The sequence below is a fragment of the Leucoraja erinacea genome, chromosome 14 (assembly GCF_028641065.1).
Source record: "Leucoraja erinacea ecotype New England chromosome 14, Leri_hhj_1, whole genome shotgun sequence".
Taxonomy (NCBI): Eukaryota; Metazoa; Chordata; class Chondrichthyes; order Rajiformes; family Rajidae; genus Leucoraja; species Leucoraja erinaceus.
In genome coordinates, this window is record NC_073390.1 from 15,834,647 (window position 1) to 15,853,923 (window position 19,277).

The following is a 19,277-nucleotide window of genomic DNA, read 5'->3' on the forward strand; positions in this document are numbered from 1 at the left end:
ATTTATGCCAGTTGGAAGAGTGGGCTGAAAGATGGCAGATGGAGTTTAATGCTGATAAATGTGAGGTGCTACATCTTGGCAGGACAAATCAAAATAGGACGTACATGGTAAATGGTAGGGAATTGAAGAATGCAGGTGAACAGAGGGATCTGGGAATAACTGTGCATAGTTCCCTGAAGGTGGAATCTCATGTAGATAGGGTGGTAAAGAAAGCTTTTGGTGTGCTGGCCTTTATAAATCAGAGCATTGAGTATAGAAGTTGGGATGTAATGTTAAAATTGTACAAGGCATTGGTGAGGCCAATTTTGGCGTATGGTGTACAATTTTGGTCGCCTAATTATAGGAAGGATGTCAACAAAATAGAGAGAGTACAGAGGAGATTTACTAGAATGTTGCCTGGGTTTCAGCAACTAAGTTACAGAGAAAGGTTGAACAAGTTAGGGCTTTATACTTTGGAGCGCAGAAGGTTAAGGGGGGGACTTGATAGAGGTCTTTAAAATGATGAGAGGGATAGACAGAGTGGATAAGCTTTTCCCACTGAGAGTAGGGAAGATTCAAACAAGGGGACATGATTTGAGAATTAAGAGACAGAAGTTTAGGGGTAACATGAGGGGGAACTTCTTTACTCAGAGAGTGGTGGCTGTGTGGAATGAGCTTCCAGTGAAAGTGGTGGAGGCAGGTTCGATTTTATCATTTAAAAATAAATTGGATAGTTATATGGACGGGAAAGGAATGGAGGGTTATGGTCTGAACGTGGGTGTATGGGACTAGGGGAGAATACGTGTTCAGCATGGACTAGAAGGGTCGAGATGGCCTGTTTCCGTGCTGTAATTGTTATATGGTTATATGATTGGCAAATCTCATGACATATCACACTGATCCTCACTAAAGTGTAAATGAGGGAACTGCTCCCTGAAGACCTTATGTGGCTGTGCTCTCTTGTTCAGGTACATTGTTTATTTCTTCCTTCTCCTCTCCAGCAGCTTGGCCTGCTCTGTGTGGCCTAGGCCCATTCTCCTCTGGGACAGGTCTGAGAAAAGTCGGTTTGTACATGATACTTAAGTTATACAGGATTTGCCACTTAAAGAATCATGGAACATCTTAAATATGTCTGCATTTATGAATGGATGTGTATGATAGATGCTTAAGGATTGCTTTTTGGAAAGCAGTCACATTTAAATCTCTGCTCCTATCTCTTTTAAGGGTTTGAACACAAGGTGCTGGAGTAACTCAATGGGTTAGGCAGCACCTCTGGAGAACACGGGCCAGATGATGTTTTGGGTCTAAACATCGCCTATCCATGTCCTCCAGAGATGTAGCCTGACCTGTTGGGTTACTCCAGCACTTTGCGTACCATGCAGGGTTCCAGCATCTGCAGGCCCTTGCTTCTCTCTCTCTTTTGAGAGATTAGGATTAGGTTTATTGTTGTTACATGCACCAAGGCATGGTGAAAAGCTTTGTTTTGCATGGTTTCCAATCAATTCAGATAATACTACAGGTATACGTAAATACAAGCAAGCATAACTAAAGTACAATGGGTAAAGCGGGTAAATGTGAGTGAATATAACCAGGCAGGTCTCCAGAGGCTCCGCTTGGCTTTGCTAACTAAGGCCCTGCCTTTCCTCTCAGCTGAGTGTAAAGGACAACGCAGGATTACTTGAAAGAAGAAATCCAGTCTGGTGAGTTGCATTTGTTCCTCGGCGTTCAGTTCAGTTTAGTTTAGAGATGCAGCATTGAAACGGGCCCTTCACCTACCAAATCCACGCCTGTTCACACTAGTGCTATGTTATCCCACTTTCTCATCCACTCCCTACACACTATTGGGGCAATTTACAGAGGCAAAGTAATCTCATACAATCTACAATCTCACACGTCTTTGCGATGTGGGAGAAAACTAGAGCACCGGAGGAAACCTACATGGTCACGAGGAGAATGTGCAAACTCCTCATAGACAGCACCCGAGGTCAGGATCTCCGGTGATGTGAGGTAGCGGCTCTACCAGCTCCGCCACTGTGTCACAAAACAAATGATCTGGTCCTGATGAAGCATGAAATTAGCTCTTTTGGAAGGGTAGATGAAACATATATATGTTTAATGATGATCCGTCACTATTCCTCTGCGCTCCCCCAACACCAACCAGTCCCTGATGTGGTTGTAATCACACCATTATTTATGAAGCTGGCTGTGCATAGATTGGAGAACCTATTTGAAAAATGAGTGCTATTCACAAAGTACTGATGGAGACACTAGAACCTGTAGATATTGGAATCTTGGGCAAAACACGAGGTGCTGGAGGAACTCAGCGGGTCAGGCAGCACATCTGTGGAGTTACGTGTCTATTCTCTCCACAGTTGCTGCCTGACCCTCTGAATTGGCTGCAAAATACTTTGTGGTATTCTGAGATCGAGAAAGTCTTTATAAAAGAAGTAAGATTCAAGATTCTTGCCTGGAACTTTGTCTCTGGAACTGGTATGCTGCAATGCAGATGATACGAAGATAGTTGGAGGGGCAGGTAGTATCGAGAAAGCAGGGGCTCTGCAGAAGGACTTGGACAGGTTGGGCAAAGGGACCTGGGAGTGCTGGTACACGATTCCCAAAAAGTTAATTTGCAAATCAAATCGGTAGCAAGGAAGGCAGATGCAAAGCTAGCATTTATTTTGTGAGGACTTGAATATAAATACAGGAATGCAATGCTGAGGCTTTACAAGGCACTGATCAGACTGCATTTGGAGTATTGGGAGCAGTTTTGTACCCCATATATGAGGAAGGATGTGTTGATGTGGAGAGGGTGCAGAGGATGTTTACGAGAATGGTCCCAGGAATGATTGGTTAACGTATGATGGGCGTTTGAAGGCCTGTACTCACTGGAGGCCAAGCTAATGGTTATTTCTAAGGCAGAGATTGACAGATTCTTGATTCGTAAGGGTGTCAGGGGTTATGGAGGAGCAGGCAGGAGATTGGGGTTGAGAGGGAAAGATAGATCAGCCCTGAATGAATGGAATAGCAATCTTGATAGGCCGAATAGCCTAATTCTGCTCCTATCACTTATGAAGAATTTACTGGAGGGAGAAACAAGAGTTCACCCTCCCCATGATTGGGTAAGTGCTTGGCTTTTATACAGAGTCTGGCCTTGCCCTGTGTAGTGGAACTGAGAACGTGACAAGTGGGAAGCTGCCAGGAAGAACTCTGTGGCACATTGGAGGCAACCTGCTGTGCCAGAGCTCATTTATCATCTCCTTCTGTGAATCGAACTAAAGTGAAACAAAACCCTGCTGTGACTATCTGTACATTTGCCAGATACATGCTGACTATTGGGCAGGATCATTTTCTTTCAATGCCTTCAACAAGCCTGCTGGAAGCTGCGATGTCCAGCCTCATTATGCAGGGCCCCTTTTACAAAGCCACTTAAGAAAATGAAAAATTCTCACCTGACAAAACTACATTTCTCATGTGACAATCTGAGAACACTTTGCTCATGCACTGACATGATTAAAACTTTATAAATCATCACCCGGCCCTTGGTGTTAACTAAATGACACATTATTGGCTATTAATGCTGTAAGATTTCAGAACCTCTGCAGATATATTGCTTAAAAATTAATGTCAGTCTTGTAGACGAATCTCAAAGTGGACATTTCAAGGAACACCTCTCAAGAACATTTTGCATAAGAATGTAAAAAAAGAGAATAACCGGAATAACTAAAGATAGATAAAAAATGCCGGAGTAACTCAGCGGGTCAGGCAGCATGTCTGGAGAAAAAGGATAGCTGATGTTTTGCGTTGTAACCCTTCTTCAGACTCGAAACGTCACCTATTATTTTTCTCCAGAGCTGCTGTCTGTCCCATTGAGTTACTCCAGCAATTTGTGTCCATCTTCGGTATAAACCAGCATCTGCAATCCCTTCCTACACAGGAATAGCCAATTTTGCCTCTTGAGTCTGTGCTACCATATCATCATGGCTGATCTACCCCTGGCCTTAACACCTCTTTTGCACCAGTTCCCCATAGCATTCAATTCCCTAATCTTTAAAAAAACAATCTACTTTATTTTTAAATACCCACCATGATCCAGCTTCAACAACCACCCAGTGTAGAGAATTCCAGAGTCACCACCCTCTGCAAGGATCACTTACTATGCATGTCAGTTTTAAATGACCATCCTTTAATCTAGTAACCATGTTCTATTGTTTGATATTCTCTAGTCATGCAAATATTTAACCTGTCATGCTCTATGCGGATGTTATATATTTTAATAATAACATGATTGTGCGGCACAACGGCGCAGTGGTGCAGTTGCTTCTTTGCCAGAGACTGAGGTTTGATCCTCACTACGGGTGCTATCTGTTCGGAGTTTCAACGTTCTTCCTGTGACCAGCGTGGGTTTTCTCAGAGTGCTCTGGTTTCCTTCCACATTCAAAAGACATACAGGTGTGTAGGTTAATTGGCCACTGTAAATTGTAAATTGTCACTAGTATGCTGGATAGTGCTAGTGGATGGAGTGATCGATGGTTGGTGCAGACTTGATGGGCTGAAGGGCCTGTTTCCACGCTGTATCTTGAAAGCCCGAAGGTAGGCATCTTAAAAACATGTTAAAGGAACCTAGTATTCCTAATAAAGGTAGAAATCAGACAATGCTTAACTGAATGGCATGGTGGTGCAGCGGTAGAGTTGCTGCCTTACAGCAAATGCAGCGCCTGAGACTCGGGTTCGATCCTGACTACGGGTGTTGTCGGTACGGAATTTGTACGTTCTCCCCGTGACCTGCGTGGGTTTTCTCCGGGATCTTTGGTTTCTTCCCACACTCCAAAGACGTATAGGTTTGTAGGTTAATTGGCTTGGTAAATGTAAAAATTGTCCCTAGTGGGTGTGTTCATGTACGGGGACTACGGGACTACGTGTTCATGTACGGTGGGCCGAAGGGCCTGTTTCCACGCTGTATCTCTAAACTAAACTAAACTAACATTACAAAATTAGAGAGGGATGGCAGACAACATGCCCAGAAGCCAAAGGTAAAAAACAAATAGATAGGCGGGTAGAAATATGGAGAATTGGACCAACTGAATGATATCTTCAGAGGACCATATGCAGATGACCTTAAGTGGCCTTTATCATGCATCCCTGATATGCCTAATTCCATGCTGTAGGCATTGTATCATTCGCTGAGTGAATTCTCTGAGTAATACTTTCAGAAATGTCAGCAGCTGTCTGAAAAGAATGAAATGCTTTGATATTCAAAAAAGAATGTGCAGAACACGGACCCATAAAAATATCCAAATTCACTGGAAAATTGCTGCAGTAGAGGATTTTGGAGTTTTACAAAGGAATCAGTAGAAGACATACAGCATCAACCAACTCCTCAGTCAAAGGGAATTACTCCAATCTTACATTCCTATTATTTTCCTGCATCCATTATTATTCTTCCCTTTTCAGTTATTTATAGTTTTATTTTAAAGCATTATACATTTTCCATCATAACTGCTCATGGAGAGGCACCTTCACCATCTAACACTCCTATTATTACATGAGGAAAATGCAATCTTCGAGAAAAAAACATTTGGGGAACTTTTAAAATTTGCTGACCTGCAAAGAAAATGTTTCTCACTTTATCTACTTCACAATTTTGAAAATATCCATTTGATTTCCCCTTTCTTTAATCTTCAATACCCTTTTTTATAAACCTGTAAATCAGACTTTGTTTTAACTCATGTGTTTAAGAAGGAACTGCAGATGCTGGGAAAATCGAAGGTACACAAAAATGTTGGAGAAACTCAGCGGGTGCAGCAGCATCTATGCAGCGAAGGAAATAGGCGACGTATTGGCCCGAAACGTCGCCTATTTCCTTCGCTCCATAGATGCTGCTGAACCCGTTGAGTTTCTCCAGCATTTTTGTGTACCTTTGTTTTAACTCATCCTGTGCATTAGGTAGCATAGCTTTGTTCAGTCTGAAGAAGGATGCTGACCCGAATCACCACCTATCTATGTTCTCCAGAGATGCTCCCTGACCCGCTGAGTTACTCATGCACCTTGTGTTCTTTTTTCTAAACCAGCATCTGCAGTTGCTTGTTTCTACAGCGGAGCTTTCATTATTCCTTCGCTGTTATCAGTTACTATTTGGAATAGAATTTCTGACATTTCTCCAATGTGGTTTTTTTCACGTTGGATTTCAACGGTCTGAATAATGTCAACATTGAAACGGCTACAGAAAACCTTTGAGGATCAAATTAAATGAATGAAATGTGGTCGTGTGTTAAAGACAATGAATGCGAGCTGGATTGTAGTGACAGCTACAGTATTGGCAGGTACATAGAGAACCGCAGGTTAACTGAAGTGCCTGTGTCTTCCAGATTTGCGAGACTGCACATACTGTAGCAGCACAGAAATGTAGAACACGGTGTCTGGGAGTGTCTCATTTCTTTCTGACTTGAGGGACAAACTTTGTTAATTAAAATTAACGCACTGAAACAGGTCCTGTAGTTCACCGAGTCTGTGCTGACCATCAAGCACCCATTTAACTTAACCCGACACTAACCTGTTTTTATTCTACCCACATTCCCACCATCTTCACCATCTTCCCCCACCTCCCCACCAAATTCTACCATTCACCTACACATTGGAGACACTTTACAGAAGACAATCAACTGACTGACTAACTTGCATGTCTTTGAGACGCGGGAGGAAACCAGGCTACCCAGAGGAAATCCACTCAGTCACAAGAACATCCAAACTGATAGCGCAAAATAAAACCCAAGTCATTGAAGCTGTGAAGCAGCAGATCTACAAGTTTGTTCGAACGTACTTAGAGCAAAGACACAGACATTTGGCTCATTATGCACCTAACCCCTTTAGCTTTAGGACTGCCACGTCTTGATTAGTCAAAAGGCTGTCACAAGGATAGTCCATGACGTGTTCTAGTTGACCACACAGAATATTCTGTACAATACTGGCAGGATCACAGAACCAGTAGGGATCGGAGATGGTTCTGGACACAAGCTGTGGGCAGGTAAGCCCAGCGTATGTCATACAATGTGTATGACCTAGGAGGCCATTTGGTCCACTGACACTATGCCAGCTCACAGATCAATCCCATTACCCCACTACCTTTTCTAGTAATCCATTCTAAATGTTAATTCTTGTATATCCTTGTATATCCATCTCCCAGATTCTAGCACTTACCCTTCTACCAGGGCAATTTACAGTTGCCATTAACTTTCCAACCTGTGTCTTCAGGAACTGGATAGGAAAGTAGAGCATCAAATTATAGGGAGAGTGTACAATCTCCAGACAGATAGCACTGGGCATCTGTAACTAGATGCACCACCCTGTTGTCAAGTGGGATTCATGTGTTTACATTTTTCAGCGAGTTATGGCAAAGAAGGTTGTGTGCAGCAAGGATGCGGAGGCTTTGGAGATGGTGCAGAAGAGGTTTACCAGAATGTATTAGAGGGTATTCGCTATAAGGAGAGATTGGACAAACTTGGATTGTTTTCTCTGGAGCATCATAGGCTGAGAGGAGACCCGATAGAAGTATATACAATTTTGAGAGGCATAGGTCGGGTAGGCGTAGACTTGGCTACCACTTTGCTGAACAGTTGCATTCAATTTCCCTGTGTCCCACTCTTGGGTTTGCATCCATTTCTCCCCTACTCCTCATGCTCCGCTACATTCCTTCCTCTGACTTCACAATTTGCAATCCTTCAATCAGTCTGTCTTACACCTTCTGCTCCAATTTCCAGTCATCTGCCTATCAAAGCCCACCCTCGTCCATGTTCACCTATTGCCTGCCAGGCTCTGTCCTGCCTCTCCCCACTCCCAGCCGTCCTCATCTCCCCTGCCCCCCTACTACAATCTAGTCTGAAGAAGGGTCCCTGACCCGAATCATGAACCATGTGTGTTCTCCAGAGATGCTGCCCGACCCGTTCAGTTACTCCAGCAATTTGTGCCCTTTTGTGTAAACCAGCATCTGCAGCTCTTTGTATCTAAAAAGATCATCATGAGCTGACAGCCCTATTTCTGTTCTGTACGAATGACTCCATGCCATCAATGCTGGTGAATGAGTAGACAGCTTTAACATGAATCACATCCATAAGACATGAAAACAGTTATTGCTTTTAATGTCTAATATTTTTCACTTGCTCAGCAGGTTGTCAACATCAATACCTCTGTTGTTCCATTGTTGTTTCGATAGGTCAGAGAAAATAACCTCATGGAAGAGAGCAGGAAAGTTAGAGAAGGCTCTTGTTCGACTGAATTAATCATTTATAAAGTCACAAGCTTATCACATCAAATCTGAGATGAGTGGGGGTGTTTAAACATTCTCACAGTAAAAACACAGTTAAATTAACATTAAAATTAAAAGGAAGTTAAAGAAAGAGGCTCAAAAAAGTGAGCATTATAACATGATGAGTACAGAGAGTACAGAGGAGATTTACTAGAATGTTCCCTGGGTTTCAACAACTAAGTTACAGAGATAGGTTGAATAAGTTAGGTCTTTATTCTCTGGAGTGCAGAAGGTTAAGGGGGGACTTGATAGAGGTCTTTAAAATGATGAGAGGGATAGACAGAGTTGATGTGGACAAGCTTTTCCCTTTGAGAATAGGGAAGATTCAAACAAGAGGACATGACTTCAGAATTAAGGGACAGACGTTTAGGGGTAATATGAGGGGGAACTTCTTTACTCAGAGAGTGGTAGCAGCGTGGAATGAGCTTCCAGTGGAAGTGGTGGAGGCAGGTTCGTTGGTATAATTTAAAAATAAATTGGATAGGCATATGGATGAGAAGGGAATGGAGGGTTATGGTATGAGTGCAGGCAGGTGGGACTAAGGGAAAAAAAGGTTGTTCGGCACGGACTTGTAGGGCCGAGATGGCCTGTTTCCGTGCTGTAATTGTTATATGGTTATATGAGGCATGAAGCAAAGGAAATATTTCTGAAGTAAGATCAGCCATGTAGAGTTCATCGAGAGACTTCGAAGGAATGACTACAAGAGATTCAACTTCAACATGTATTCTTGTAAAAGTCAGTGTAGGTTTTGAATCCATGCACTTCGATGAATATGCAATTCTAAAAAATAAGTGTCCCCAAATGTAATTGCACCTTCGGTTATGACAATTTGACGTGAAATGTACTGTGACAGATTGAACACATGGTCTGTTCAATATCATAAGATCATCTACGAGGATGAAAGGGTCAGTGGTGTTGTGGCCATTAGTGGGCCAGTGTTGTAGCCATTGCTTCTTTCTGGTAGCCACCAATCATTTGAAGAATATATGCCTTTAACAGAATTCTGATATAGCTTTGAAATTCTTTCCTCCACAGACACTTTCAATTGTACTTGAAGTAATGTTGGCAGAGGGAGTAAAATGAGAGAAGATGCGAGGCTATCCACTTTGGATGAATGGAAAAAAAAAGAACATTATTATTTAAATCAACTGAAATTACACAAAATTGAGAGACAGAGGAATTTTAAATCAGATTGTTTCAAGCACAAAATAAAATTACACGAAGACACAGCAAGTACTTAGGAAGGCTAAGTACTTATTATTGCAAGGGGTATTGAGCATAATGTAGGGTAGTTTAACTTCACAGTATGTTAGTGGGACTACATCTGTACTGCTTTGATACCCATGGCTAAGGGAAAGCTATTTGGACTGATAGAGATGTGCAGGAAAGAACTGCAGATGCTGGTTTAAATCGAAGGTAGACACAAAATGCTGGAGTAACTCAGCAGGACAGGCAGCATCTCTTGGATTGATAGAGGTGCAGAGAATATTCACCAGGTTGGGCAAATTGGGCCAGCACTTCTTGGAGTAAAGTGGAGGCAAGGCCAAGATTGGATAAACCGTAATCTTATTGAATAGTGGAGCCGGGTCAAAGTGCAGATTGTTTTACACATGCTCCTGTTCCTTATGTTTTTATGTACAGGGTTGTCTCGAGTTAGATGTAATTGAAGTTTAATTAGTTGGAGTCTAAAAATGTTCTTGATAAAGTTTCACCTGTAAAGCTTAATTACGTTTAAACTACATGGACAAGAAGTGTAGAAGCTGAAATAGATTTAGGGTTGAGTTTTTCCCTGGAAGAGTGAACGGGGAGATTTGAACCTGCTGTGCAAAAGGTAAACGAAGGCGAGGTGCAAACCATGAGGAATACACCAGAGAGCCAGCTCCAGCCCACTGATCCACACTGATCTTTGCTATATCAGAGGCTGAGGGGCAACCTGACAGAAGTATATAAAATTATGAGAGGCAGAGAGAGTAGAGTGCCATATTCCTTTCACAGGGCGGAAACATCAAACACTTGAGAGCATAGTTTTAAGGTAAAAGGTACGAAGATTAAAGATTTAAAAGGTAAGTTTTATTACACAGAGCGCAGTAGGGTGCCTGAAAATCACTGCCAGGGGAGGTGGTAGAAGTAGACATGATCATAATGTTTAAGAGACATATAGACTGTCACATGTACATATATGGAAAGGAGTGATATTGATCATTGTAGCAATGAGGAACTGCAGTTTACAAAAAAAGACACAAAATGCTTGAGTAACCCAGCAGATCAGATGGCATCTCTAGAGAAGATGGATAGGTGATATTTTGGTGCTGGGACCCTTCTTCAAATGGTTTGTGAGGGAGGGAGGGGGGGGGGGGGGGGGGGGAGGAAGAGGGGGGAAGGGGAGGTTTATTTACATGAAATTGGAGAATTCAATGTAAGCTTCCCAAGGAGAATATGAAGTAGTTCCTCCAGTTTGCATGTGGACTCCCTCTGGAGGAAGCCCAGGACTGACAGGTCAATTTGGGAATGCAAAGAGGAGTTAAAATGATAAGCAGCCAGAAGATCCAGTAGGCCAATTGCAACTGTTCGGCAAAGTGCTCGTCAAGTCCGTGCTTGGTCTTGCCGATGTACAGGAGCCTAGGCAAACTCTTTTCTTGCTCCATCTGGACTAGGGGAGATTATATGTTCGGCACGGACTAGAAGGGTCGAGATGGCCTGTTTCCGTGCTGTAATTGTTATATGGTTATAGAGGGAGCCTGAGAGCAGTACAGGACACAGAGGAGAAGCACTGAGGGGGGCATCTATATAGCAGGGGAGAAACCACAGTTAATAAAGAAAGTGGACATTTCGGATATTCTGGAATGGAAAGTCTCATCTTGGGAGCAGATGTGGTGGAGAAAGAGAAACTGAGGGTAGAGGGCAGTGTCTAAGAAGTAGGGTGGGAGGAAAACTGGGAGTTGGTATAATTGTCGTATACGCACATCGATAGTCAGTCCCCTGTGATTGAGGCAGATTGATCAAGAAAGGGCAGAGAAGTGTCAGAGGTAGATGAACAGTTTAAATTGACTATGTGGTTGACTCAGACACCTTGGGCCTTTTCCTGTGCTGGTTTTATGCATTTAACTGAAACATGTTCAGCCTCTTCAGGGCAGCTCAGAGATGTGGAATGCCTATTAACGTATGTTAATTGCTCAACCAGGATGAGATCTCAATCAACAACCAAATGTAATGACATATTCATGAGTTTACAGGGCTTCCTGAAACCTATGAAAGCTAGGGAACAGAGTGGCAGCTAAATTAATTGCTTTAAATTCAAGGCAGGATACACTAAATACTCATCTGCGCTTCCTTAGTTACAGTGAGAAAGGTTTATTCATACTTCTTTCACTGAGAATTTATTTTCTGCACTCTGGTGTTTTTGTTGAAGTGCACCTAGGTGTGTGTGGTTATGACATATTAAGGTTAGATTACCGGCAACAAGCAACAGACTCAGAAGTGTTATAAGAGAAAAAAATTAAAGGTACATGTGCAAAAACCAATGCAGATGACAGTTCACAGTGGATTGGGACAGTGTGAGGTTTTTACAAACTCAACGAAAATGTAAAGGAAATAACAACTGAACTGGCAGGCAGCACAGTGAGCTGCTCTGTTGTGTCTTTATTTCTTGCTGGGGCCTCTGCGAGGAAATGCTTCATCTGCATGAAACACTGTGGTTGTGGTAAATGTGCACCTTATTCTGCATTTGTACATCCTTGTGTAGTGAAGTTCTCAATCCTTCAGATACCCAGTTCTGTTCACTTGGTTCCAACCACCCCATTTCCTTTAAGGACACAAAGTGCTGGAGTAACTCAAGCTGAAGAGGGGGCCTGACCTGAAACGTATCCATGTTCTCCAGAGTTACTGCCTGACCCGTTGGGTTACTCCAGCACTTTGCGAAAACCAGCATCTGCAGTTGCCTTTTTCTAACCCATTTTGACATCGCTGGCAGAGGAGCTCAACCACTTTTTTGCCCGTTTCGAGAGAGGTCCCAAAGAAAGAACCTCTCTCCAACTGGACCCTGCTGACCAGCCACTTACCCTCCAGTTAGAGGAGGTAAAGCGGGCCCTGAGAACTGTTAATGCTAGTAAGGCTGCTGGCCCGGATGAGATCCCAGGCAGGGTGCTCCGGGACTGTGCTCACCAGCTCGCTGGGGTATTCAGACATTTTTAACCTTTCCCTAGCACACTCCTCCGTGCCAGCGTGCCTGAAAACCACCACTATCATCCCGGTGCCCAAGCAGACAGTCATCAATGACTACAGGCCCGTTGCTCTTAAATCTGCAGTCTCCAAGTGCTTTGAAAGGCTGATCCTAGGTCACCTTAAATAATCTCTCCCCCCCTCACTCGACCCACACCAGTATGTATATAGGGCTAATAGATCTACAGAGGATGCCATAAACACTGTCCTCCATGCTGCACTACAACACCTAGAGGTGAAGGGGTCATATGTCAGGATGCTTTTTGTTGATTATAGCTCAGCTTTTAATACAATCATACCCAGCAAGCTGATCACAAAAATGCTAGACCTTGGCCTCAGCAGTCAACTGTGTCGCTGGATATTGGACTTTCTCAGTGAACGCCCACAGACGGTGAGACTTGGACCCTACACCTCGACATCCCTGACCCTCAGCACAGGAGCACCGCAGGGCTGTGTGCTCAGTCCGCTCCTCTACGCCCTATACACACGACTGCTTGCCCCATCACCCCACAAATAGGATCATAAAATTTGCGGACGATACAACCGTGGTGGGGCTCATCTCAAATGGAAACGAGGTCGCCTATAGAGAGGAGGTGCACAGACTTTCTGAGTGGTGTGCTCACAACAATCTCTCTCTGAACACTAAAAAGACAAAGGAGATCATCACTGATTTCAGGCGACATAGAGCGGAGCTCAGGCCACTGGAGATAGGGGGCGAGGAGGTGGAGAGTGCCTAGTTTTACATTTCTGGGGATCAACATCAGTGAGGATCTTAAATGGTCTGTGAACTCTGCTGTAGTTGTAAAAAAGGCGCAACAGAGGCTTTACTTCCTCAGAACACTGAGGAAGGCCCATCTGTCTGCTAAACTGCTGGAGTCTTTCTACCGCTGTTCGGGAGAAAGCATACTGACTTACTGCATAACTGCCTGGTTTGGGAACTGTTCAGCAGCTGACAGAGCAGCTCTCCTGAGGGTGATAAAAACTGCCCAGGGTATCATTGGACTCCCCCGCCCCCTCTGGAGGACATTTACCACTCCAGATGCCGCAGCAGGACCTGTAATATCGTGAAAGACATTACACATCCTTGTCACCACCTTTTCACAATGCTGCCCTCAGGAAAAAAGGTACAGGTCGCTAAAGTCCCGCACTGCCAGACTCAAGAACAGCTTTTACCCATCAGCAATCTTGGAACTGAACTCTGTCTCGGGAGCGGGTTATGGGGAAGGAGGGGGGGTGGGAGACAGTGTTAATTTATGTAAATGTGAATCCATGGGTGGGTTTGGGGAGGGAGGGAGTGTAAAAAGTATGAGTATGTGAATGTTTGAAGTTCTTTTAAATGGAGAGACACAGTAATCTCGTTGTATGTGACACATGCAATGACAATAAAGCATTCTGATTCTGATTCTGATTTTCTGAGTTTTGCTGTTTCCAGATTGTACTTTCAGCAAATTGTCATGCAAATATTTAAAAATATTAAGTATTGGACAAGTGTAAAAATAATAGTCACAGATTCACTCCACTTTAGAACATCATTTAGGAAAATTGTAGGACAAAAATTCGTCCTCATTTGAATTATAGTATATTAGGCATTAATTTCAACGTTACCAAATTTTGACAGGGCGGTGCAGTGGTATAGTTGCTGCCTCACAGTGACAGAGACCCGGTTTGATCCTGACTGCAGGTGCTGTCTATATGGAGATTAGACATTCTCTGTAACCATGTGGGTTTTCTCCAGGTGCTCCGATTTCCTCCCACACTCCAAAGACCTACACATTTGTAGGCTAATTAGTTTCTGTAAATTGTCCCTAGTGTGCAGGATAGAATTAGTGTATGGGTGATTGTGGTTGGCATGAGCTTGGTGGCCTGAAGGGCCTGTTTCCACCCTGTATCTCTAAACAAAGCAAAACTAAATTAAAATACAACATGCAATTTCCACATAACACACATTCAATGCATGCAATAAAAACCTTTGTAATTGAGAAAATCTCAAGCAGAAGAGAGACACAAAATGCTGGAGCAACTCAGCGGGACAGACAGTATCTCGGGATAGAAGGAATGGGTGACGTTTGTCTGTTTCCCACACCCCATTGATTTTATACAATAGTAAACAGAGCAAAAGGAAGAACCCATGTGCCAATCCAGAACAAGGCAAATGGCTTGAATGACAGGGAGGAGATATATTAATGAAAAAATTAATGGGATTTGTAAAATATCTTTTGAAGTTGCTCAAATGATGCACTTTTATTTACAGTGAATATTGGTTTCATTTTTTTTTAATACTTACCACACGTAAAGTTTCTAGGTTGAGCTCATCATCTGGGTTCACATCCACCCTGAAATACAGAGAAAATGAATAGAATCAGTGAAGGCTTCTCTCAATGAGCCATGGCCTTAGGGCCAACCTGCCTGCACTTTCATTACATTATCTGTTAAACCTGAGGCCAATTAGTAAAGCTTGAGTGATTTTGTACTTGGCACCAGTTTTCAAATTTTGCAACCTCAATGAACTTACCATCATTAATTCTAAACATTTATAATATTTAACATTACATTTACTTAGTCTAAGGTTTGCACTGAAATAGGAGCATTGCTTATAGCTTCATACACTTGGCATCGACAGAGAGGTGCTCTGGTGTGACAGCTTCTGGGTGGTATTTGTGCCAGGAAATGCTTCACCCGCATGAATGCTGCAAATGTGCGTTTTGTTCCACATTTATTTAGCTCCAGAGGAATCTTTCCCTGTTTCTCCCAATATCCAAGGAAAAGACAGACTCAATAAAGAGTATCCAACAGCCCTCTGGGATCTCTGCACTTTGCTTATACTCCTGATTTTAATTGCTGCATTACTTGCAGGCATGTTTTCAGCTGACAAGGTTCTGAGCTCAGTGATTTCAAGGCACATACTGTAGCTCCAGTGACAGGGAAGAGGTAGGTATTAATGAAGAAACAATAGGTTTTGTAAAATATAATTTTAAAGCAGCTCAAATAAAGCATTTCCGCCTGCCCGCCTCTCCACTTCTATTTCCCCCTTGAAGACACATTAAAATCCAGTTTATCAATCTGCCTTAACATCTTCTTCTGGCCAGTTGAAAATTTTGTCTGATAATCTTCCTGCGAAGCACCTTGAAAGTTTTACTATGTTATGAAGACTTTATAAATGCATTGTACTTTTAATCTTGAATTAAAACATGTGAGAGACTCTGGTCTTTTATTGATGGCATTGGTAGCAGAGATAAATCCAAAACAAATTAAAATGTTTTAATCTGCCCAATATTCTGCATTTACCATTTGAGGTAGAAATATGTTCACAAAGTAAAAAAAAGAGATTTTGACTGAAATGGGATTGTGGATAATTTCACAATTTAAACTACAACACAGCAGATGTTCATTTTTTTTTTAAATTACAGATCTTCCTTTGCCAAAACTATTTCATGAAGGAAGGAAACTTGGCCCAGGTTTTGCAGCACTCATAATGGTGAGGCTACAAATGCTTGCTGTTCTTTACAGCAACTTCTGGCATCTCAAAATGTATAATTATAAGCAGAAATGTGGAGAATGCTGTCAGTGATATCCTGCTCCTCTGCAGTCTTGGCAGATGGAATTCTCCGAAGATCACGGTCCTGTCGTAAAGCTGGAGTAATCACCCATTGGCCTTGCATGAAATACTGATGAAAACTCAGGCCACTTTCAATTATGAGTTATTGAATTTTTAATGGCATGGCAAATCATAATTACTGCTGAAAAACCTCCCCAGCAATTAATTTTCATATATGAAAACTTTAAAATTGCATACTGTATTTTTTAAAAATGTTGCTTTTAAGTTATTCTCATTTATGTCTTTCCTTAATTTTCACAGAATCTTCACGTTGCCTCCATAAAAACAAAAGTTATAGTTTTGTTTTTAATTTCTTGAATTAGTGTCAATGAGCATTTTACTAGTGATTCTCTTTAAAGGGCAATTAATTCAAACAGTGGCTGGGAGATCGGAAAACTACAGGTAAGTTTAGGTTTAGTTTAGAGAAACTGCATAGAAAAAGGCCCTTCAGCCCGTCAAGTCCATGCCGACTATCGATCAGCCGTTTGCACTAATTCTGTGCTATCCCAACTCATCCACTCCCTTCACACTAGTAGTAATTTACAGAGGCCAATTAACCTACAAACCCACATGTCTTTGGCATGTGGGAAGAAACTGGAGAAAACCCACAGGGAGAACGTGCATACTCCACACAGACAGCTCCAGAGATCAGGATCAAACCCGGATCTCTGGTGCTGTGAGGCAGCAGCTTTACCAACCGCCCATTATAGTGATTATATCAAACATCTGCAGAAGCTGTAGAAGGAGTGAATTTTGACTACTGTGACCACAATGCGAAAATAAACCACATCAGCTACAAAATGCTTTGGGATATCCGAAGTACAAGAAAAGAACTATATAAATGTAAGTCTATTCATGTTGTGTGTGGGGTTCTTTTTTTCTGAATTAGAATTTATTGAGTACACTCCTGAGAATTTCAACAGCAGTGAAGGCAATTCTTCTTCTGCTGCCATGGGAGGTTGAGAGAGTATTTTTTGTAACCTAAATAATAAATCTGAACTAGTTAGTAAATTAGTGTGGAAGATGCCGACAATTTTTCTTTGATAAGACAAATTTACAAGTTGCTGCAGCATTTAATTAAAAACCACACTGTGTTTACAGATTGAAAAGTTGCTGACGCAGTAGCTACGAGGGAAGGCAGAAAAGAAAAAAGATGCTATCAGCATTCTCTACCGTAGTTTGACATCAAGATACTGCACCAGCAGTGGAAATGTGGTAGTTACAAGACACATCTACACTGGTCAATCTCTAGTCTTAGTATGCTGAGTTGTTGCCTCTCTATCATTCACAGTGTGGATGAGGATGTCACAAATCTCATCTGTGACTACATATTTCACTGAGGTTCATGGAGTCTGTATCTGTAATCTGGCAACTGTAATCATGATGTTTGTTTCTGTTGCTATCTGGAGCTTATACACGAAGCCTAGAGATGATTTTGTTGATCATGTCTAAACAGCTAATATTAATAAATGACGTAGAGAAGAACGCAAAGTGCTGGAGCAACTCAGCGGGTCAGGCAACATATCCCTGGAGAAAATGGATAGGCGATGTTCCGGGTTGAGACCCGAGTCTGAAGAAAGGTCTCGACCTGAAACGTCATCTATCCGTGTTCTCCAGGGATGCTGCCTGACTTGCTGATTTATTCCAGCACTCTGTGTCCTTTTGTGCATTAACCATCATCTTCAGATTTTTTGCTTTCGGCATTATCTCATAGAAAAGCATACTTTGGCAGGGAAAGAATAGGGAGAAAGCAGGAGAGGGTGGAAGAACTGGGCAGATGAAAAATATTCAGCAGGTTTATGAAACACAATGGAAATCAGGTTAATACTTAAGAGTGTCCGAGGTGCAACCTGGAGTAAGGCTATAATTGGAAACATTTCCAACTATCCTCACATTGGCATCCTCACTTTGGCAATTCAGCTTTGGCAAACAACTCAGCAAATCTATGCAGTTGGTTTCTCACTCAGAAACCATGGAAACTCTACAGTGGCAGCAGCAATTATATACAGTAGTTTCCTTGCCACTTGACTCCTCAACATGTAGTAAAGTCAAGTAAGTTCTGCTAGTGGAAAGCAGATCCTCATTGAAACGTCTTACTTTTCATTATTATCAGCTGGTTGTTCTTCTGACCGGGTGGCACCAGCAATGGCTGCCTCGCCAGCAGTGTCTGTCCTTTCCTTCTTTGTTGTTTTTTAGTATGTGTTAAATGTATGTTTTAGTGTTGTTTAGCTTGTTTTATGTGGGGGGTGGGGGGAACTTTTTTTAATCTCTTACCTCGACGGAGATGCCATTTTTTTCCGTACTGTATCTCCATCCGCAGTGCGGCCTAACATCGATGATTTGGAGGCCTTTGCTGGAGATCGACTGGGAGCTCCATCTGCGGGAGCCTGCTGACATTCACACCGTGGAGCTCACAGTCCCTGGTTAGGACCAACTCGGGAGCTCCAGGCTGCAGGAGCTTCGACCACACTGAAGCCAAGGTATTTAGCGGAGAAGGTATTGCTGGTCATTTTTCCAAGGCCTTGTGATGCCTTCGACCGCCCCGACGTGGGAGCTTCAATCGCTCCAATGCGCGAACTTCGACCGCCGGCTGCGGGAGCTTCGATCACCCCGACTGCGGATGGCTCGACGTCCCCGACCGCAGGAGAATAAAGAGGGAAGAACATTAAACCTTATTGCTTTCTATCACAGTGAGGAATCGAGGGAATCCGCTGTGGTGGATACTGATGTTAACTTTGATGTAGTTGTGTGTCTCTTTGCTTTTTATTCGTATGGCTGTATGGTAATTTGAATATCACTGTATCTTAATTAGTTCACGTGACAATAAAAGACCTTTGAGAGCTCAAAACACAATGTCTATTTCTTTCCAAGCTCTCCTACATTTTTATCCAGAGATGCTGCCTGACCCGCTGAATAACTCCAGCGTTTTGGTCTTTCAAGAGTTTGGTGTCAGAAAAGTGACTGTCCACTGCTGCCAAGAGAAAGTGGTGAGGGCCTCAGTGCATGGGATGTTGGTCTGGGAGAGGAGGTTAATGTTGGCTTACTTACCCTACTTGTGAATTTGGAGGATTTAACGGAGAGGGTATTGCTGGTAATGTTTCCAATGCCTTGTGATGCCTGTAATAGGTAGTCCAAGACTCAGTTGGAAACAGGAGGGCAGGGATCACCACTGCTGGTAGACCATTA

General features: G+C 42.7%; 1 protein-coding gene across 2 annotated transcripts in view; it reads right to left on the bottom strand.

Annotated features, from left to right (window-relative positions):
- The window catches only part of LOC129703318 (sodium/hydrogen exchanger 9-like), a 435,915-nt gene that overhangs the window by 69,982 nt on the left and 346,656 nt on the right, over nt 1–19,277 (bottom strand). For both annotated transcript variants that reach the window (XM_055645681.1, XM_055645680.1), the window contains exon 13: nt 14,781–14,829. In XM_055645681.1, the coding sequence (XP_055501656.1) occupies nt 14,781–14,829 (49 nt within the window). The remainder of the gene's footprint in view (nt 1–14,780; nt 14,830–19,277) is intronic.